A 23,890-nucleotide genomic window follows, 5' to 3' on the forward strand; every position below is an offset into this window, starting at 1 on the left:
AACTAAGTAACTTTTACTTAAAGTACATTTTAAATGAACTACTTTTTACTTTTACTTAAGTACATTTTCAGATCGGTATTTTAACTTGTACTTGAGTAATATTTCATCAAGGTATTGGTACTTTTACTTGAGTACAATATTTTCGAACTTTTTCCACCTCTGCACGTGTGTGTGCGCGCGGGTAAGTGAGAGAGAATGCGTATGTTTGTGTGTATGTATGTATGTATGTATAAGAGTGTGTGAGTGAGTGTGAGTGTATGTGTGTGAGTGTATGTATGTATGAGAGTGTGTGAGTGTGTGTGTGTTAGTATGAGAGTGTATGTATGAATGAGAGTGCGTGTGTGTGTGTGTGTGTGTGTGTGTGTGTGTGTGTGTGTGTGTGTGTGTGTGTGTGTGTGTGTGTGTGTGTGTGTGTGCGCGCGTGTGTGTTACACTGGTGTGATACCTGCAGGTGGAGCGGATGGAAATGGAGCAGGGGCACTGGCTGCAGCAGCAGAGCTCCCAAACGCATCGAAGTTGGCAAAGTCTGCACTTGCGCTAGCGTTCGGAGCTGATGGAGGTCAGGAGGGGGTCAACACAAACAAACAAACAAACAAACAAACAAACACAAACAGAGGGGGATATGACTGATGGTTCGTGACAGACTTTGATGAGCATGGACACAGAAGAACGATGTAATGATGGTCGATAGTGGTCACAGCATTAGACACATCAGGACAACACAGGGTCAGAACCACACAACATCCAACAAGCCCATCCAGTCTGGGACACGAGGGGGGAGAGAATGTGGGTCAGACCAACAGCTTTTTACCCTGAGACCGAGCATGAACCCATGTGTACCGGTCAATAATCACTACATTTCATGGGGCTTGGATACCTGTGAGTGTATGTGTGTATAAAATTGCAGCAAACTAATATGTCTATACTCTTCTCATTTTACAGTGAAGAATGATTGAATTTATTTATGGTTAATTGCAGAACACAAAACGAGGTCAGTTTTGGGTGGACCTGACTGATTATCTACACAGTATGGCTACAATTCTGCGAATATGACCAACCATTTTGGTCTTCCTTTCATTTGGTATGAAGAGATTGCTTGCACATTGTGTTTGTGTGTATATTCACTTGGCCTTGTGTAACTATCAGTAGTTGGAGGTTATAATTATATTATTGCTTGTGCCTGTGTGTGTGCGTGTGTGTGTTCCTGTGTGTGTGTGTGTGTATGCGCAAGTACCTGGATGGCTGTTGAAATGTGCAAAGTTAGCAAAGTTTGCAGAGGAGGAACTGGGGGCTTGTGAGGGTGGAGCAGCAAAGATATCTCCGCCCAGATCACTAAGGAGGTCGAACTTCTTCTCCTGATGAGACATCTGCTGAGAACGAGCCACCACCGGAGACTGAGAGACGGGGGGAGAGAGAGAGAGACAGAGAGAGAGAGAGAGAGAGAGAGAGAGAGAGACAGAGAGAGAGAGAGACACCGAGAGAATATAAGGTGGGGGGAGATGTGCTATTTGAGAGGGCATGCATAAATCTCAAAGACACATGCACATATACACATTCCCTCACACGCATACACACACAATCATTTACTGATTCTCTGTTTCACAAAGACCAACCCGCGCACACACACACCTGGCTGGGGGTGTTCTTGTTGAGGTGCAGGGTGGGGGCAGACTCCCCCAGCAGGGTCTTGAGCGGCCGCACCTCGGGAGTGCTGCTGGTGCTGCTGGCCGACGAGCCGGAGATGGATGCATGAACCGACGCCACCACGCGCGCCTGCTCCGGAGGGACATACCTGAGAGAGAGAGAGAGACACACACACACACACACACACACACACACACACACACACACACACACACACACACCCCTAAGACACTGCTGCATATTTTTCTGATACGGTTGATCCTACGGTTGCAGAGTGACATTCGAATGAGTTGAACCGTAGGATGACATCAAATCAAATGAAAATGAAATAACCCTGTAAAGTGAAGTTGCTTTCAAAATAACACCCATCGTTTTTACTCCAACAGCCAACAACATACAGAGTGCATACTGACTAACGCCTAACCTTAAAGTACAACACTATGTATTGCACACAGTATGTGTTCCCCGTGAGAATGACACATTTGGCCAATGTGTGTTGTGGTTAGCAACACATTGCTCTACTAGCCAAGGCCCACGATAACAGAGGTACCGTACAGCACTCAGTACTGCTCAAGCACCGGTCAAACTCAAATGATAAAGTGTGCCGTCTACAGGTTTTTTGTTCCTTGGTACAGATACATTGCATTTGTTTGGGTGGCCATCAATGTCCACCCAAACTGGGGAGGATAAGAAGCTCAAAAGGAATGATCACCAATAGTGCCCTTATTACATTGTAACTACACAAATACACTGCCGTGTTTTACGACAAATACTGGCACATTAGTGCTCTATTAGAACTCATACCCAGGTAACTAAGGACACATGTAAATAATGCCCATCAATATAATATATCAATGTTATACAATGTGTGTGTGTGTGTGTGTGTGTGTGCTCTCACCATCTTTTCTTCTCGTACTTCTCTTGAAGGAACTCTTTCACTTTCTGTGGTTCCCGGAAGTCTGGGACGGAGGAGGTTCTGTCGTCATAGAGACCGAGCCAAATCGGTTTGCACACCTGCAACAAGACCAGCGGGAAAAACGTCAGGAAATTACAAGGGAATGGTAAGGGAAAGGAGGAGAGGAACGAAAGACAAAGAAAGACGAGCAAAAGAAAGAACAAAAGAGTGTGTGGAGTCAACCCAACATATGTGCCATCAATCATTCATGCACCGTGGCGTCTGTCATAGGGTGGGGGTGGGGGGGGGTGGGGGTGGGGGTGTTGCCCCGGGCGACCGGGTTGACACAGAGGGGTTCCTTCTCACACGGCCCTGACGCTGATGCGCTCCGACACCAGGCAGTAGCGGAACTGGAAACTGTTCTGATCTGGGACCAAATCAGGTCTGTTTCCTTCTGGCGCAGACGATCAGAACGCAGCGATGAGCAAAGAGCAGCTCGACAGCACGCAACAGGAGCCTCAGCGGCACAGTGTAAAAAATAATGCCCTTCCTCTCCTCCTCTAGTCCTCTACCACACACACACATGCCCTTCCTCTCCTCCTCTACCACACACACACACCCTTCCTCTCCTCCTCTAGTCCTCTACCACACACACACACACCCTTCCTCTCCTCCTCTAGTCCTCTACCACACACACACGCCCTTCCTCTCCTCTCCTCCTCTACCACACAGACACGCCCTTGCTCTCCATCTCTCTCTGCCTTGTGGACGCTCACCAACGTTTTTTGAATCAGGCTCGTTTTCACAAATCCATACATTGTCCACCACCACCACCTCCACACAGAGCTGTCACTGAGGACTACTGAGCGATCAGCACAGATAAATCTACTGCTTTTTTTTCTCATCATATACAGTTAGGAACAAATGATGATTATGAATGATTCGTACCCCTGGCAAATATTGATTTAATGTTGATTTTCTCTTGGTAGACAAAGACAAAGTGGGAGAAACATGGAATCAAAAAAAGTTTTCATCTTTTTTCTTAATTTTTAGGGAAAATGGCATGTCCAAAATGATTCATAATATTCAATTATTCATATTATTCTTTTTAAATAATCAATAAAAACATCTTTATTTGCATTCACAGCTATCAAAATGGCTCTTATAATACCTACCAAGCCTCTTCATGTCTCCACATTCTCCGATTCTAGACAGTCACTGCACCCTTTTAGCAGCAATCCGGGTTTTGAGGCAGGAACGATCATTTGTCATCACTCCTGCTCACTTTTCTGAGGTCTGGACTGGCTGGGCCTCTAAAATGTTGATATTGGTCTCTGTTAACCATTTCTTGCCTTGATTGGCTGTATGTTTTGGATCATTGTGTGGTTTAATGGTTCATTGCCGCCAATTAGGGCAGGTCTCTCGACAGACTGCCTGATCTTTTCTTCCAAAAATCTTAAATGTAACCCCCCGTGTTACCATTTACTTTTATGTTTAGTAGACACTCTAACTTAAAGAACAACTTGCAGGTCATATCACATAAAATCATTCATAAAAACCTTTTCTACATTCATTTCTAAGCAATATTATGTGTAAATGTAGTGAACCGATTTAACCTACAAGTTGCTCTTTGCATGAGTCAGTCACAGCATGACAGTCAGCTAGACATTTTTATTAGTAGTATGTTGTGTACATGTTTACTACATGCATGCTGCCTGGTGATGGAGCCCATGGTTCGGGACCTCACTACAGCAGTCTCATACTGGAACTGCTTCCAGAGTAGGGCTGCAACTAATCATTATCTTCATAGTCGATTAATCTGTTGATTACTTTCTTGATGAATTGATTAGTTGTTTTGATCAATACAATGTTTGTTTATCAGTGATTCCCAAATCCCAAGATTATGGCTTGATTTGTCCACACACCAAAAACATTAAGCTTACCATCATCGAGGGGTTAGTAAAACTGAAAATACAAAATAGATTTAAAAAAGAAAGACACAAACTGATTAATCAACCAACACAGTTGGCAGTAGCTGACAACTAGCCTAATCGATTAATTGTTGCAGCCCACTTTCAGTGGTCCCTACTGAAGCTGAAGGCCCTGTTTCAGAGCTGGCTGACTGTACCATCAGCCACAAAAGGTACAGGATGCGAGACTGATCTTGGGCACTAGCATGTGAGTCAGGGGCCGACACATCTTTACTCAGTCAGTGCCATCCATCTCACCTCTGACCCCCCTGACCTCCCCATATTGAACCAAGCAACGACCCTAGTTTAGTCAAATGGAAGTACAACCGGGACCGGTTGACTTTAGTCAAGAAAACATACAACAATAGACACCTCCATCAAGACACCATTTCAAATGGGCCCCAAATCTATATGGGGATATGCTTAAGGCTTGGCATTGTCCACACGACTGGTCTACTTGTGCAGCGATAAGGTGGATGGCCCCTCTGGACTCTCCTTACAAAACAGCTCAGTAATGTGGAAACATCAGAGAGGAAGAAGAATGCCCCATTCAGGCCTGACGCCAGCCAGCCAGCGAGCCAGCACACACACACACACACACACACACACACACACACACACACACTCACACACACACTCACACACACACTCACACACTTTAACAGAGAAATTCTACAGATATCCAGGTCCTAACCAGTTCCTGACTGTGACGCGTAGTTAAATGTGAGTGCTTAAATGCTTGAGTGAGTAGGATGAGCTCTTCATACTGGGTGGAGTGGGGGGGGGGGGGGTTGTGGTAGAATTTGGCACATTCCAGAACATTCCTGGATTCCAAGGGAGCCCCTGTCAAAGAAGGGGGGAAAAAACACTGTGGCCGTCTCTCATTAGGATGGGTGTGCAGAGACAGGGAGAGATAGAGAAAGGGGAGGGGCAGACCGATAGATGGGGAGAACAAGAAAGAGAGAAATGTGTGACAGGAAACCTAGAGTGAAATAAGGCCAGGTAAAAGACACCGTGATGAGAAGAGAAAAAGTACAAGGTTAGAGAGAGAGAGAGAGAGAGAGAGAGAGAGAGAGAGAGAGAGAGAGAGAGAGAGAGAGAGAGAGAGAGAGAGAGAGTGTGTGAGTGAGTGTGAGTGAGTGACTGAGTGAGAGATAACCAGATATGAGAAGAATGCACTGTGGGGCTGTCCCTAGTACAGTGCTGGTTTAACAAACTTTCTGAAAGATTCCAACCTGCTTTGAGAGCCAAACGGCCCCACCAACTCCAGCGCAACCAACTGGCACACCACAAAATCCTTGTCATTATCTTCTCTCCATCCCCCTCTTCTTCCTCATTCTCTTTCTGCGTCTACCGTTTGATCTGACTCATTTTGTGTTTCCTCCACTTTCTCGTCCTCTCATCTTCATACCCAACTCTTTACTTTCATCTCACTCTCACTTCAGTTCTCTCCATCTCCAACGACAGACACCACATAAATCCACCCACTCACACACACACACAGACAACCTTGCGTTCCTAGCAGATGAAACACTGAGTATTCACATAAATATGCAGTCAACCTTACACATTAGGGGTGTAAAGATTAACCGATACGTATCGGTATCCGTTTTTAACGTGTAAGATACGGCTACATCGATATGTGAAGCCCCGTATCGGAATAAAACTGAAATGAACTGGTCGTTATATCGATTTACTTGTTACAAATCGGTTCATAACCTTTTCTGCTCGCTCAGACTCTGATTTCCGTTGCAAGCAGCACGTTCATCCCACTTCCTGTTTTGAAACTACACGTGGCACGGATTTGTGGGTAATGAAGTTCGTTTTGGGCTACACTCATTGCCCAAAGTAGACAAAGGACTTCATTACCCATACATCTACTGCAAATTAAGCACGTGACAACTCGCACTCTGTCGGTGTTTTGACAGATTTTACTCTTTTGTTTGTCAAAATCCAGCGCGAAATTAAACACTTACTATAGCATTCCTAAACGGCAACGATAGTCTGTAGAGTAGCCTTACGTTTGATGAAGGGATTTCCTTAATGTTAAAGAATAATTTGGCCCTTGCTGCTAAAACGATGTACAAATGATTATTATTTTGTTCATATTCACTCAGACTTGGAACAAAATAGGCCCAGTTCATTGATATGTAGGCCCATGTTGTTCTTGTAGGCTATGAGAAAAGGCCAAGATTGTCTTAAGCACCGTTTTATTTTATTTCGGTATTGTCTTACCTCAACAATAGGCTACAGCTCCTTGAAAACAATCAGATATAACTCTATAAAATCTATAAAGTCTACAAAAATGTATTTTTATGTTGTATTTGGCTGCTTTGTTTGGCTGAAATGTAGACTATTCTTTTTTCATTTCAATACAATATATGATACAAACCTCAGTTTAGATAATCATATTCACACATTTGTTTTTGCCTAATTGACATGACCATGATCATTTATAATATAAAATTAATGTGCACCTTAAGCAAATGATAAAAAATCTTTCAGAATGCTTTCCATTCTTCAACTGCATCGAACTGCATCGAATCGCATCGCATCGAATCGTTTTTTATGAACATGTATCTTTTCTTGTATCGAATCGTGCCCATGTATCTAGATGTGAATCGTATCGTCTTTTACATGAGAGATTCACACCCCTATTACACATAGCTAAAAGCCAATATGCAGGTGTTTGTCTGATATAGTCCTAACAGTAACCAGTAACACCTTACAGTCTCTGTGTGTGTGTGTGTGTGTACACACATGGAAAGTATACACATGACACACATGGAAAGTACATGCAAACCAGATGGCACTGACCAATGTCACACACTAACTATCACTCATCTTCCTCTGTGCAAAATCCTCATGAGGTGGCCTGTGTGTGGGCTTGTTAAAACAGAGGGCTGGCAAGAGAGAGGACCAAGAGAGAGAGAGAAGAGAAGATAAGAGAAGAAAAGGAGAGGAAAGAGAGACAGAGTGAGAGAGCAAGAAAGAAAGCAAGAAAGAAAGCAAGAAAGCAAGAAAGCAAGAAAGAAAGAAAGAATGTGTGTTAACTCCCAGCATGTTTAAACTACACTAATTCCACTCTCATCAACCTCAATTTAAGGATTCATGAAAACATCCCAGGAATGCTTATGACAAATCCAAAACCCTCACACACACTCAGACAGACACACACTCCATGGCCTATGGATGTATACCAGTTTGCATATTTCTGTATTTTGTAACACAGGCAGCAAGTACAATTGCAACTGGACTCCACTCCAGCAATACATAGACACAGCTTCAAACTAGATGTACCGCATAGCGGTACAAAATATGACCGCCGCTCAGTCCTGTACATCCGTTCCGCGAAAATAAATCACACTTCAATTTGTCTCCATATTTTACTCCATCCCCCACTCTTGAAACTTTTGTGTATGCTTGTTTGGCATGCCTGAGTGTGTGTGTGCGGCTGCACAGAAAGTAGCCTACTGGTGCTGAAAAGGTGAATAGATTGTAGAATAGCCAAAGAAGATGTAGCATTGTTATAAAACCTTTAAAATCTCTAAACAATCACAAGTAGGGCAGTTCATCACAGTTCATCCATTGCAACTGGATTGATGAAAGGTCACTTACACCTGTAGGCTACATTGTATTTGGGAAAAGCAAAAGGTATCAGCATAATGTTATTTATTTATTTATATATATTTTTTTATGTATTTATAAACAAAAACATCTCTGTCAGTTCCATGCCGTTTTCAACAGCTATCAAAAACAAAGGTCATTTTTGGATGGATGGATTTTTTGTGAATGTTTCTTCTTCTACATAAGATTTTAGTCATCTTTAGTTCATGTAATACTTTATTGTCAATGCACAAATTAAGTAACAGTAGTCTGAAACGAAATGCTGTTTTACATCTAACCAGTGGTGCAAATAACTGACATGTCCAAATGGGCCTTGATGAAATGCGTCGCTAGACTGTTCATACACATTTTAACGGGCCAAAGTTGAAGAGCTTTTGTCCGTTATTGTTCGTGCAAATATAGGTTGATTCATGTTCCCTTGCATTGTGTAACTGAGGTCCATGGCTAGTCTGGCTTTCATCAGACCAAGCTCAATCTTTTAAGAAATCAAAAAATAAATAGCGGGCAGATCAGGCTGGGTTCACCCAGCCTAGTTCATAGGCACCCGATATTGTTTAATTTTCCGATTGAGATATACACGCTCTGGCTATTCTAAATGCAAAAATGCATCAGGGAGTTATGACAAAACGGTAACTAACAAACTAGATCCTAATAGAAAGCTGTTAGCTTCCCTAAGCTACAGGTAGGATTATAAGGTAGGCCTATTTACAACATAAATTGTCAATAGGCTATGCTGGCAACACAAATAAAATCTCCTTTGGAAACCAATGGCTTACGCCTTACAGTATCAAGCGGACTTAAACTGCCATATCGTGGCGAAAAGTTGTAATAACATTCACGCAGCTCCATGAGTCAAGGGAAGCGCGAATGAAGTAGCCACTTCTAAATGGGACCCACTACACAGTAGCTTAAGGTGTGTTGCTAAAGCAGCCATAATGAAATGAAGGTGTCATTGTTTGGATACTTCACACACACATGCTTTTTAATTTCACAGACAACTACCAAGCTGGAATCAAAGCACATCGATTCCCCTCTCACACCCTGCACGCACTTAAAACAAAATAAACAGGCGTCTCACATGTATAGGCAAAACTGTATCAGACCGGTGTAACGTTGGTAAATCTTCCATTGCACAGAATGATTTTGTAGCACGTGCAATAAATGACAGTCGAAAGATACAAACAGTGCTGCTATCAATTTGCTTGGTATAACCGCATTTATAGTTTTCTACAAATGCAATCAATCAAATGGGCCTCCATCACTCAACCAACGCTAACAGTAACATTACCTAGGTCCTTATTGATATTACAAGATTAACGTACCTGAAGTAAAAACCAAGCATGTCCGATAAACATCCTCAGATTGATTTCGGCTTCAAGAAGAAATGGGAATTACACTTCATGTGAACATCGTCCTATCCTTATTAGATGTTCGCTGCGGTAAATTACAGGCCTTAGGAAGCGTCCATTGTTTTTCCAACCCACTTTTAACTTCCAACAAAATTACGTCTCACTGCAACGATGCGCCATCTAGTGGACAAACGACTACTTATCGCCAATACTGAAAATGCAGCCATGATGATGATGAATATTTATTTTGCCTTTCTTTTAATCCTACTGAATTTGTAATTATGTATCGGCCGTTCTAATACTGATAGTATGTGGGTGCCTGTGTGTGTGCATGTGTATATGTGTGCACCGCCATTTACAGGCCAATGAGTGTACAGTCACTAAATGTACACATAACCTAATTTTTTTAGACCCCCCCATGGATGAAATTCTACGAAACTTGGCATACCCCCAGAGAATGCCAGGTCAATCATACACATAACATTGGTGCAGTTCTGAACATCTTAACTGAAGATAGGGGCGATTAAAGCAGAATAATATTGCATTTTCATTTTTTACCGGTGGGGTGGGGGTGCAAATCACAAATGAGTGATTATGAGCCAGGTTGATGTGGGCCCTTGAGACCAACATACCATAAAAGATTCTTCATCCTCAGTGCCACGGTTCAGGTAGTTATTTAGGAAAAACTGTTTTTTTTTGTGGTTCGGGGGGGCCCAGCACGGTGGGGGGTGGGTGGGTGGTCCCCGGGGACTAAATTAAATTTTTCCGTAAAAGTCTAGTGGGGCTACATACCCACCAAATTTCATGTACCCCGGTGGTTCGGTGTCCCGGGTATCAATGACCAAAAATTCAGGAAGTAGATGACTGGAAAAATTCTTGAATTGTGTGCATGTGTGCGTGTACAAGTTTATGTTTATGTGTGTGTGTGTGTGTGTGTGTGTGTGTGTGTGTGTGTGTGTGTGTGTGTGTGTGTGTATGTGCGTGCTTGTGTGTTTGCCTGCGTATGTGTGTTTGTGCATGTGCATGCATGCGCACATATGTCTACTGTGTGAGTATGTGTCATACGTATGATTACTGTAAATGTATGTGTGTGCGTGTGTTTATCTGTTTATGCACATGTGTGCACATGGAATGGGTTAACATGACCCCTGGAGGCAAACATACGGAAAAAATTGGTCATCCTAGGCCCTACAGTTCTCAAGATATTCACAGAGAACTGTGTCTGCCCTACCCTCCTTTCGGGGGGTCCAGTCCAGCGGGGGGGCTACAGATCAAAACGAAAAATGACGGTTCCATGCTATCCATGTGGGAGTACATGCCCACCAAGTTTTGTGTACCCCGGTCTTTCAGTGTCCCGGGAATCCTTGTTGGTGTACGTCACTAAATGTACACATAAATTATTTTATTGTAAGGCCCCCCATGAACGAAAGTACACAAAACTTGGCATGCATTCGGAGGGTGTCATAATGATCCTACACTTTTAATTTCGTGCAGTTTTGACCTTGTCAGCCAGAGATATTGTGATGAAAACACCTAATTTTTTGCTTTTTAATTTTTAACTAGGTGGCGCTATACATGAAATAAGTGGTAATGGGATGGGTTGACATGCCCCCTTAAGACCAACATACATAAAAAAGGTGGACCTCCTAGGCCCTACGGTTCTCGAGATATTCGCAGAAAACTGTCTCCGGCCACCTACAGGCCAGTTGGTGTATAGTAACATAAATTAATTTATTGTGTGGCCCCCCATGAACGGAATTCCACAAAACTTGGCGTGCATACAGAGGGTGTAATAATGATCCTACACTTCCAATTTCGTGCAGTTTTGACTATGTTAGGTCACAGATACCTTCAATTACAACACCTCATTTTTACTTTTTTGTGTTTAACTAGGTGGCGCTATACATGAAATGAGTGGTTATGGAATGGGTTGACATGGCCCCTTGAGATCAACATACAAAAAAAAAAATGGTCCTCCTAAACCCTACGGTTTTCGAGATATTCACAGAAAACTGTGTCTGCCCTACCCTCCTTTCGGGGGGTCCAGTCCAGCGGGGGGGCTACAGATCAAAACTAAAAACGATGGTTCCATGCTATCCATGTGGGGTTACATGCCCACCAAGTTTCTTGTACCCCGGTCTTTCAGTGTCCCGGGAATCATTGACGGAAATTTGGGCATGCGAAAAAGAAAAAGAAAAAAAAAAAAAAAAGAAAAAAAAAAAAAGAAATCTGGTTGCGCGGCAGTCATAATAAGAGCTGTAAGAACAGAGGGATGAATAAGAGGAATCGGTGAAGAAGAAAGACGTCCCTGTTCACCCCACTAAGCATCACCAACACACTACTGCACAAAGGTGATGGTAATTGCTAGAATTCACCTCACCAATATTAGTGCTAAACATGTGGTCCAAATTCTCACACTCTCACATTTTCTGCTGGTCATGCAGGATAGAGAGAGAGAGAGAGAGAGAGAGAGAGAGACAGAGACAGAGACAGAGAAAGACAAGAAACAGCTTATCTTCCTCAGATTTAGGAGAGCAAAGGAACGTTTTAAATTCCAGTGTGACCATCGGTCAAATTCATCTGGTGAACACACCACGGGGAGTCTGTGCACAACGTTTACTGCCTGCCTGCTATCCCGTTTCCATGGCCACGACGCTGGACTACAACCTTAACAAACGTCTGGACACTCTTAGGAGCTTTCCACATTCCCTCCTTTAAAAGGTGTGGCTTCACAGGGAGTTTCTCTCGAGCTTCACAAAGTGGTTTTGCACTTACCTTCATCTGAACATTGACAACTGGGTGTGGATTCTTTTAAGACAGAGAGAGAGATAAAGTCTCTATAAAAGTGACGGTATATGACGACATGAATAGGGCTGAAACAATTAATCATTTAATTGTCGACTACTGAATCGATTTATTGCTTTGAGTCGTTTTTTTAAGGAAAAACATTTCTGCTTTGAATCTATGGTCAACCAATCAAAACCTAAGTATGCAAATGAATTTTTCATCCTTTATGACCCGATCCTGGGTACTTGAGGGGGGGGGGGGGGGGGGGGGGGGGGCAATTCTTCATAAAGACAAGCTTTAATGGACCCAATGTAAAATACAATTTTAGCTAGTTAAAAAAAACATCTCATCCAAGGTTCTCATCAGTTTGGATGCATCATTCTCTACGGTAGGGCCAAGAGGGTATATTCACCCCATGAGTGAAATATGCAGTCAATACACACATATTCATGGAAAACACTCGAAACAAGTACTCCATCTCTTCAGTGACGCACAGCTGAGTCACAGAGGCAAACATTCAGAGAAAAAAAAACAGAAGTTCCGACGTGATGAACTTTAGTCTGTGACACACTGTCCTGACCTTATTGCAACACACAGGCTATTTATTCCATGAAGTCATCACGAGATTACAGAATAACAAAACATCAAAACATCTCCCTTCCCCAATACCTCCTCTTCCTCCAACAGCCCCATGTCTCTCTCGCATGAACCGCCACGGTATGTCCAGCGATGGGCAGCGCTAATAAATGCCGTCAGAGTCCATTTCTGAGCGGGTGAACTCAGGTCTATCTCAGTGGCAGTGGTGGCGGTGGTGGCCTACCTCATTCCCGTGCTTCTGGAGAAACTCGATTTCCTGCTGTGCGAAGGTCGTCATGGAGATGGACTTCACTCTGTGTGGGGGGTTCAGTCCTCGTCTGTGATGAGGTGGGGTTGTGGAGAAAGAGGGGAAGGGAGGAAGAAAGCAGACAGAAAGGTGGGGGGGTCATTTGTTTTGAGGAAAGTACACATTCAGTACGTAATCATTAGGCTGAGCCTTATATGTGTGCATGTTTGACAATGTGTGTGTGGTTCCCTTATGCGTGCGTGTGTGTGTGTGTGTGTGTGTGTGTAAGAAAGGAATGGAGAGAGAGTGAGTGAGTGATAGGGAGATCTCTAGTCTGAGCCAATTCATTACAATCCTGCTGGGCACTGGGCTTATTACACACAAATATGGGACAAGGACATTAGGGGTCTTCCTACCTCCCTTATAGTGTGTGGTGTGTGTGTGTGTGTGTGTGTGTGTGTGTGTGTGTAGACAAGCGTCTACAATATCTCGGCCATCGCTATGATATGCAGAGTTTCAGCAGACAAAAATGTACAACCTAACAACGACACGTGTGCACGTGCATTTGTGTGTGCATGTGTGTGTATTAGCACCACGAGGACTGTTTCCTTCCATCATTTTCCTCTTCCTGATCAACATTCCCATGGTGAAGTTGTGTGTGTGTGTGTGTGTAGTTGTCAGACCACACCCTTCATTCCCCCTCCTGTGACCACCCTTCATAACTCTCCTCTATTGTTTAGATCTTCATCTTTTACTTGCACTTGTTTGCCTCTCCCTCTCTCACTCAACATCTTCCTCTCTTTCTCTCTCTTGCTTCCTCTCTCCTGCTCTCCTCTCCCTCCCACTTTCTGTCGGATCTTGCCCAATTCCCAGCTGAGGTATCTCTTCTAGGCTTCAAAAACAAGTAGGACATTTTATTTGGGTTGGCAAACACATCTCCTCTCCAAACCCTCCCTCCCTCCCTTCCTCCCTTCCTCTCCCAGTCATACGTACTGCAGTGTAAGGAGTACAGGGATATGACTTCATGGCCTAGAGCATGCTCTCATATGGAGGTGCAACCAGAATTTCTAGTAACCAGAAGAGCAGACATCTGAGATGCCCTATTCATTCACACACAAACACAACATGCACATACACACCCTTGATCAAGCAAAAAGAACCACACAAGCAGGCCTGTATGTCTGATTTTATGCATTTATATTACAATTCTGAATAGCAGAGAGAAATTGATTCCCTACAGGATATGAGTGAGGTATTATCTCATTCACCATGTCTTTGACACTGAAACAGAGAGACAGAGAGAGAGAGAGAGAGAGAGAGAGAGAGAGAGAGAGAGAGAGAGAGAGAGGAGAGAGAGAGGAGAGAGAGAGAGAGAGAGAGAGAGAGAGAGTGTGTGGAAGCCTTATTACACTTGACCAAACACCTAAATAATTCAGAACACTGCTATGGACGACTGAATTCAACAGTGATATGGCTCAGAACCGCACACACACACACACACACCCGCCCACCATCTGTGGAGAGAGAACACGCCAGCTGCACAACACATCAGAAGTGTTGTGTCACCTACTGGATGACAGCAGGAAGGCTGGCCTGTACCACTGCTCTAGGGGTGATATGGGTACAACACCACACCCACAGAGAGAGAGAGAGAGAGAGAGAGAGAGGGGGGGGGGGGGAGAGGGAGAGAGAGAGAGAGAGAGAGGGAGAGAGAGAGGGAGAGAGAGAGAGGGAGGGGAGAGAGAGAGAGAGAGAGAGAGAGCATGAGAGCGACAGTGACAGACACTATACACACACAGATATTATAAGGCCATACTATAGTGGTGTCCAGCACTCCTCGCTACGCTGGGGGGGGTACCATGGTGATGACAGGCTCTGAGCGTGCAGAGCATTGATTCAGCTTCAATCATAAATGTGGTGCTTACGGAGGCAATGACAGCTTCTGTCTGCACCAGAGCAGACAGGGCATCTGCACACATGCTTGTTGGTGGGTCAGGTAGGTGGGCGGGTGTACACAAATCCGCTCCGCACCAAACGCACTGCCAACCAATTCACTCATGGCCTCATTGGCCTGTCCTACTTGTTCTTAGTCGGGGGAAAACCCCGCCACAGTCACCGCAGCTATGAGCCGAAGAGATGGGGGTTGGCGGGGGTTATGGTTGTACTTGTTCCCTGTGCTCATGGCAGATCACGTCTGCAGTTCAATGCCAGGCATCAAAACCTCCGACGGCCCCCTGCTCTGTAATCCCATCAAGAGACTTAACATGGACTCTTACGACCAGAGACAGCGGCTGACTCAGACGGACACAGCCCACACTTGACACGCCGCTAGCATGGATTGATTCATGTATTCAGCTTATGTTATCTTTAAAACTTGTCCGTCATTAGGTTTTCTGTGTACATGCACAACGGCACTTAAACGTCACAATATTTACGGGACACACATGACAAGCATGTTGGCCACATTTTGGTCCCCGGATGGAGTCAATAGCCGGCTTCAGAACGTCAAGCCAGGCCAGGCTAGGATGATTTGGGGGCCACCTGGTGATAGTAGCCCTGGAACCCTGCCAGATCAGGGCCATGCACTTAAAGAGAGTCAGCGGGCAGCTTGTCTGATTAGTATCCCCACACACCTAAGCCACAGGTGGGAGGGGGAAACTAAGGGGGAGGTGGTCTGCTGGACACCCTGACCCTAGTGAGAGGGCCACCGAAGAGTTATGAAAGGTCACAGAGGAGAGGGAGGTCGGATGTCTGAGACTTGAGCGATTGGCGGAGCACCTCAGGACGGATTACAAAATGACGCCGAGCGGCACTGCTGGGTCGGCCGTGACATGACGTGACATGAGGCACAAACAGCTGGCGGAGGGTTACTTTCACCTGATCGAAACCTGCTCCAGAGGAGCAAAAAAAAAAAAAGATCCCTGACAAACCCTCCAGCTTCCTCTTATGCAATCTGAGAAGGAGCTGCTCGCTCAAGATCGGCGCACCAGAGAGAAGAGTGAAACATATTCCTAAGCAGCACGTGAGCAGCAGGTCATCGCTTAAGAGAGAGACGGATGGAGTAATTGCCTAATGAAACTCTGAGCTTTGCTTAGATACACTAATGCTAGATGATTTCCCAGACGGACTGAAAAGAAAATAATATTAAAATATTTGACCAATATAAATGAATAAATGACAAACACCTCACATTGACATGTCATCATTTACAGTGCTGTGCTCACTGTCAGACAGAACCAGTGCCATAAATTAAGCTACAGAGCGAAAAGTCAACAATATTCATTGTGAAGCATCGAAGGACATAACGAATCAGCTATAAAAGTTATGCAATTCAGAGGTTAGTCACACTATTGTTTTGCAAGTCTAACATCCACCATGTCCTTTTGTTTTTTTCTACATCAGCTACTTCCCCCTCCACTCACTCACTCACTCACTTCTCATTTGTCTTTATTGCACCAGAATTCACCAGAGTGCATTTGATGCAACAACTTCAGGCTATTTAAAACCGAGATGGATGATTCAGGCCGCGCAAAGCAAACTGCTGACGAGCGCATCTAAAGAAACTTAGGGAGTAAAGAGAGATCTCTTTAAAGACCCATTCTGTGAGAAGCTCCCACAAGCACATACAGCCTCTCTCCCATGTGTGTGTATTTTTAATATGGTGTGTATGTACGCGCACCATTGTCACAGTCAAATAGGAGTGCCTAAGGATAGCGTATCTCCTCTCTGCACTGCGTTCATTAGGGACTCGGCTCTACTCCACACACTCTACACACACACACACTCATTAGCTCTACCTCTTGCCTAAGGGTTATTCCGTGCTCACACCTGATAAACAGATTTCAACATCAACGCGGTCACACAACTGGAACATTTGTTAAACAGATGGGGTGTATGGACACACAGCTAGGCATCTCTGACCCTCATCTCTCAGGATTAAACTTTAATAACATGCATGCAGGTGGACTGTGTGTGTGTGTGTGTGTGTGTGTGTGTGTGCGCGGAGAGAGAGAGGATGATACACACACCACAGGTGTCAGCTGTTGTCTGTTCTCACCTGTGTAGGGGAGGAGGGAGGGAGAGAGCAGCCAGTTAAAAACATTACAAAAAACATCTTTCAGTGTTCCCGCTGTGCAAGAGGAGGGGGGGTGCTGGGCAGTGTGTGTGTGTGTGTGTGTAAGATAGGAAGCACAAGCATCACATGAGGAACATGTCAAACATAAGTAGGTCAGACTCGGCACATATATGTCTCTGTGTGTGTGCACTCTGATGAAAGAAAATACAAAGGCAAATGTATTAGATTTTTGCCAGTAAGTTATGTGAACATATGAAGCTGACTTTCCCACATGACTAGCTTCCTAGTTCTCATAACTAGATCTGTCTACATGGATCACATAATATGCATATCAGTTATTTATTTTCACCTGTGTGTTTTTGTGGTTTGTGTGTGTGTGTGTGTGTGTGTATATGTGTGTGTGTGTGTGTGTGTGTGTGTTGTCTATTTTCAGAGCCTTGGGCAGGTCAGAGTGGAGGCCAGTTCAGAAAATCTGGGTCATACAGGGAAAAGTATCCATAACACTGGCAGCATTAAAGTGCACACACTTACAAACAGTTACTTTCTTTGTGTGTGTGTGTGTGTGTGTGTGTAGAAAAATATATTCTTGAATGCTTCAGATACTGAAGAAATGTCAGGTGTAGTGCGGGTGTGTCTGTATATAAAAACATTGTACAACAAAGTAGAGTATAATGTGTAATGGTAATAGATGAGTAATGGGGTGTGTGTGTGTGTGATGCAGAGTGTGTGAGCATTAATGGATAAATTCACCCATTAGGGTGTGAGACATGGCAGCAGCAGAGGGACACAAAGAGATCACTGGCTCCTTGGTGGTCGCCACCCTCACAGCTGCAGAATACTAACACACACAACACACATCGCTCAAGGACAGAGGCCTCCCACAGAAGAGCTGTACGCTCGCTCTCACACTCACAGCTTTGTACCAAATTCGAGACTCGCAGCAGGGGTAGCCATCCCTCATTTGCATACTGCACTTCCTGCCACTCAGCAAGACTACAACTCCCTTCAGGCTCCCCTGCCTCCAATGCTGGGCCCAGCACAGCGAGGGGGCTACAGAACTAGGCTGATGGGCCAGGAGGAGGCAGCTGGCTTGGCAGCAGCTCTACATGTGTGTTTGGGCTGAGAGGAGACCACCTGAAGTTTACATGAGCCTGAGGCGAACACAAACACACACACACACACCTCTGATGTGGTGGTGACTGACATAGACGGGATGACAAAGTAGCTAACTACACCTGGCAAAGAAATCACTGTATGCCAACCTCCAATTATATTTATAGCTTTCTCATACACATGAACGGTGCAAGTATTTTTCAGCAAGTGGTAATTATTGGGGCATTATTTACTTGTATTGAGCCAATTTAAATCTTCCTATTCTAATCTTCCTAATCTTCCTATACTTTCTACAGCTGGCAAACATACATATTAGGTGGAGGTGATCACTTGGATTAGGCAGAGAACTAGCAAATAAGGCTGAATGTGAATGCTGAATGTCCCAAAGTAGCCCAGAGGTACAAGCAGACCTGTGGAAATTGTATGACCAGAAGGCAGAAGCTTGTTGGCTCCGTACATCTTGACAACCGAAGAGGGGAGGTTAACAATGTGACCTAAAGGCAGGCGAGATGCACCACAAATATAAATCCTTCACCCAATAATATGGTCAGCAGCAGAAAGGCTGTACCATACATCCACTCCACTGCTGCACACATTCACACAGACACAACTCAAGAGTGGAATGAATGACCAGAAGTTTCAAACATAAAGCACATTGTAAAAAACAAACACACAATTCAAATAAGGGTCCACCCTCTCTCTCTCTCTCTCTCTCTCTCTCTCTCCCTCACACACACACACACACACACACACACAGGCTCTTGTTCTTCAAGCAGCAAAGTCAGAAACACCGAATGTGTTTACACAACGACCCCTTGAAGAACCCCCATGTGTATGTGTGTGTGTGTGTGTGTGTCTTGACCTTGTGGTGACCTGCTTGAGAGGCCAGACTGGTCAACATCCGCCCCCCAAATCACTTACTATCATGGCATCAATAAGGACTACTCCAAATGCACTTAGTCATTACATGACTGCCATGTCTACTACAGAGATAGAGAATGTGCACACGCGTGCACACACGCGCGCACACACACGCGCGCGCACACACGCGCGCACACACACGCGCGCACACACACGCGCGCACACACACACGCGCACACGCACGCACACGCACACGCACACGCACACGCACACGCACACACACACACGCGCGCACGCGCACAGCTTGGCCTTGGCTGTGAAAAATTGAGACATCACTCCACCCAGTATGATTGATTCATGTCACTCAGGCAGTGAACACTCACTCACTTCCACACAATCTATTTCTCAATCGTGCAGACACGTCCCCCATTCGTCCACTCCACACTCACTGCTGATTTATTCATGACTCCCTCAGATTTGTTACTACCTATCAGCAATATAATGAGTATTAATCATAGGTCATCCCACTAGTGCTTACAATAGAGTAGAATAGGACCGCTTGAGTATGGCAAAAATCAATCACAATTATTTTGGACAATATTCAGATCACAATGATTTCACACAAGTACTATGATGCAGTCGATTGAATTGAATTTTAAATAGGCTTATATTTAAAAATAAATTTAAAAATCTACAGATAGGCTACCACTGTAACGCAAAGAGATGTGCTGGATTCATACCTCAAACAGAACGAGAACATTGTCGTAAAACAAATTTAGGTAAAATAACTGTTGCACGGTGGTGTTTGTCGTTTTCAAAAATATCATCATTTTATTAACCAATTGCCTTGTTGGGGACAAATAATTCTTGACTTGACTTGATATAACAGCTGGTTAGATTAGCTCAGATTTTAGCTTTTACCACATTGATATTAAGGACAACACAAAACATTTTCTCTGTAGGTTTCATCCCTAAAATTCAACGACTTTTGGTGTGGCATTGGTGTAGGATAGGATAGAAGGATCATAATAAAATGAGGGCATCTAAGCTTTACTATCTAGCAATTGGTTACAGGGCTCGCAGTAATACTTCATGGGTGAAACTGAAGACTAAAGAAGCTGCTGGTGCTGTATTCAAGCATGACATTAAGTCAGGTGTAGTTCATGTTGAGTCTGATGTATTTATTGCAGTCCACCTGACTGGTTCAGGGTATTCCAAGGGGCAATGCCTGGTCAGGTCAGACACAGGCCAACCGACACTCACTGGAATCTTGTCTTTACTGAGCAGATAGCCAACCTTAATTTATTTGACCACAGAGGTTGGCATTTGGCATTTTTTAACCGAACATCAGGGATTGCGGAACATCTTTAACACACACACACACACAAAGTAAATATAGACTAACTAAGCAACTGAAAACCTCTCGCTCACACAACCACTTCAAACCAGCAAATACAGCAACCAGGGCAACCAATCAGCCAAACAGAATCATCTTCATAATCATCTACAACTTTCCCCCTTTCAGCAAGCAAATCAGGACTGGCTACACAGGAACATACCATTTCATCATCAGCCAATAAAACCTGATAAAACTGCTCCACACGGTCCCCTGATCAGCCAATCAGGCTCCAGCTGAGGGGTTCCCCAGCAGCCCTTGGCCTACTCTACTCTCTGATGCTCAGGAGGCTCCAGGCAGACCTCCCAGGACACATAGAAATGTGCCAGTGGCTCAGAAAAGAACTCAATTACACCCCCCCGCCCCCACCACACACACACACACACACACACACACACAGCTACCGAGGCAGACCCACCCTCAGCACTGCAGGGAAATTCACGGCGCTCTCCCTCCCCACCAGAGAGAGGGACGATGAGCCAGTCGAGATGAACGGGAAGAGATGGAGAGCAAAACCAAGAGACGATGCAAGGAGGAGTGCTGGAGAAGATGAATGCAGAGAGAGAGGGAAAGAGAGAGATACAGAAAGAAAGAAAGAAAGAAAGAAAGCGAGCAAGAGAGAGAGAGAGAGAGAGAGAGAGAGAGAGAGAGAGAGAGAGAGATAGACAGAGCAGGAGAGGAGCAGGGCAGGGTTCCCAGACACAGATTAAGCTTAGTACTAGACTAGAAGAGAGTCAATGAACAATTCCACTGAAAAAGAGCTTTGAATCCAGGACTAGGTTTAATCCATGTCCAGGAAAACCAGCACATGAAGTTGACAGGTGAGCTAAGGAGGTTGAGGAGAGAGCTAGAAAGCAAAAACACTTGTGATAGGGTGTGTGTGTATGTGTGTGTGTGTGTGTGTGTGTGTGTGTGTGACGACTCCTCAACCCGTACCTCTCCCCAATCAACACTTCTAGCCAGGGATGTGTGAAGCAGCATCAGCCCCGATCTGCCCCAGAGCATGGGATGAGAAAGTCGGAACAAAAAAAGAGGAGAGCTACAGAGAACAGAAATGATCCAATAAGGAAGAAGATGATGAGGATGACCAGACCACTGAAGTTAAGAAGTGACGGATGGGCTAGAACAAAGAAGAGTCTGGAAGAAGAAGATATACAGGACTTGTGTGCGTGTGTGTGAGTGTGTAGGCCCTTTCACACTGGTAAAATCGCCGCGATTTTATGTACCAGAATCGCGGAACGACTGTCCCTTTCACATAGACCGAGGCGGAACGGCGGGACAAAGTGTCTCGCCAAATTTACTACCAAGCCCCCTAGACATTTTGCAGAGTTTTTTCGTTACGCCACCAGTGTGAATGGGTCAAGGTGGAAAGGGGAATCTGGGCGGGCATTTCAATGCTATGTCCAGCCCACCACAGGAGATTGCAAATAAATCTAACTGATCAAAAGCAGCAATAGCAGAGAAAGCACATTATGTCAATCTATAAATTCACAAAGTCTCCAGTCATTCAATGCCTGCTAGAGTTGACTGTAGCTTGGAATGCAATCAGTTGCCATAATAGGCTATCTTAAAATCCAGCGATAAAACAAAGCATGAACTCATGAGCGTTTGTCTGCCCTATATGTATATCCTCTGATTGTAATGCTTATCTAGGCAATATTTGTAACATTTATTTTGTATTTGGCCTGTTATAAAATCATGTAGACTTATTGAACAATTGAAATACATTAGGAACCGCAAAGTTGGAGACATGCATAAAGACATTGCTGCAAATTTAAAACCGGATTACTCTGGAATGGCTAACTTTGCAGGGGAATGCTTTACACCTTTATGTTCAGTAAGGTCTGCTGTTTATTCTGATATATGGTTTGTCATGTGTTGAGGGAAAGTTTGCGAAGTATTCCACCAAAATGAATGGGTAGGGAGACGGGCGCAAAAAAATAAGATTAAATTAAAGTTACTTTTCTTGTGAACCGTTTACCACAATTACTAACCACTAACATCGTTTAAAGGCTGAGAAAAAGCTCTTTCGTGTGATACATGTGATGTCTGTGATGAATAGGTTACTTCGCAAGTAGTTCAGCAAATTTGGGTGGGACAGAAATACCTTTACAGAGCAGTTCTGGCCATATCGGCTCTGGCTCACTTGATGTACTGCTTTAAATGCATTATCGCTTCACTACCCAACACGCGAAAAAGAAAGAAAAGAAAAAAGAAACCAATGTGCTTATGTCGCGATTTCCGATAGGCCCAGGCCTAGAGAAAAGACAGCTATGGTAACCTAACAATTAGGATTTGCTTTGCCTATACTGCTGTTTGGTTGTCCCAAACTTTGAGACGATCCATGCTTGCATTAACTGAATCTTATCAACCCGAACTGCGATGTTGAGTGACAGGATGCAATGCCTAATAATCTCACTGCCTTCGGCATAACTGCTAACAGTGCGCCTAGGCCTACTGTTAAACACCTGAAAAATATTAAGCTGCTGTTTTCTTTTCACGACGAGCACTAGGCCTACGCTTGAATGATTTATGACTGAATGGAACTCTGCGTTTTTAAAGAACTGCTCATCACGTCGTGTGACAAAGTTTACACTAATCATCATCTTCTAATGTATCCTTATGTTGAGATGTCCATTCTCTTTGCCCTAGGCTATCATTTGTGCGCAAAGCATGTTTCAATTAAGACAGTACACAAGCTATTTTTATTGTTGTAATATTGAACGATTTCATGAATAAATTGTACGCACAGTACATTGTACGGCCAAGGCAAGGGGCAACTCTTCTCTTCAATTTTCCTTCCAAATTACTTTTTTTTGTCTGAAGACATCTATCGCAAGAATTTAACATTCTAACAGCAACAGCAAAGCAAATGCAAGCTAACCAAAGTGCAGTCGGTTCTCCCGCCATGGTTTTTGAAACACACCTGCTGTATCTAAAGGCCCACGCAAATAAGGCCTACGACTATCACTCTACACGCCCCCTGTTGCACGTCACAATTTAATTTACTAAAGCTGATCCTGCCTCCTGGCTCCCAAAAATGCCGCATCATGTGAACAGATCAGCAGGCCGGCAAATTTTCACCTCGCTTTCAGACACAAAAAGACGTCCCCTCTTCCCGCAAATTTAGCGTGATCTCTGTGTGAAAAGGCCTTGTGTGTGTGTAAGAGAGGGAGAGAGAGAGAGAGAGAGTGTGTGAGTGAATGGTGGTCCACATTGGATAGAACACTCTCTTTTCCTCCTCCTGAGACCTAAAAAAAAAAAAACTGATCAACATCAGGGTCTGACAGTAATGAGAGAGAGAGAGAGAGAGAGAGAGAGAGAGAGAGAGAGAGAGAGAGAGAGAGAGA

General features: G+C 44.2%; 1 protein-coding gene across 4 annotated transcripts in view; it reads right to left on the reverse strand.

The window, feature by feature from the left end:
- agfg1a (ArfGAP with FG repeats 1a) overlaps positions 1-23,890 on the reverse strand; it is a 41,122-nt gene that overhangs the window by 13,769 nt on the left and 3,463 nt on the right. For all 4 annotated transcript variants that reach the window (XM_042064289.1, XM_042064290.1, XM_042064291.1 and 1 more), the window contains exons 2-6: positions 13,093-13,186; positions 2,543-2,658; positions 1,630-1,792; positions 1,235-1,394; positions 446-550 (exon numbers count right to left, since the gene is read on the reverse strand). In XM_042064289.1, coding sequence (XP_041920223.1) covers positions 446-550; positions 1,235-1,394; positions 1,630-1,792; positions 2,543-2,658; positions 13,093-13,186 — 638 coding nt within the window. The remainder of the gene's footprint in view (positions 1-445; positions 551-1,234; positions 1,395-1,629; positions 1,793-2,542; positions 2,659-13,092; positions 13,187-23,890) is intronic.

The sequence above is a fragment of the Alosa sapidissima genome, chromosome 15 (assembly GCF_018492685.1).
Source record: "Alosa sapidissima isolate fAloSap1 chromosome 15, fAloSap1.pri, whole genome shotgun sequence".
In the NCBI taxonomy this organism is placed as follows: domain Eukaryota; kingdom Metazoa; phylum Chordata; class Actinopteri; order Clupeiformes; family Clupeidae; genus Alosa; species Alosa sapidissima.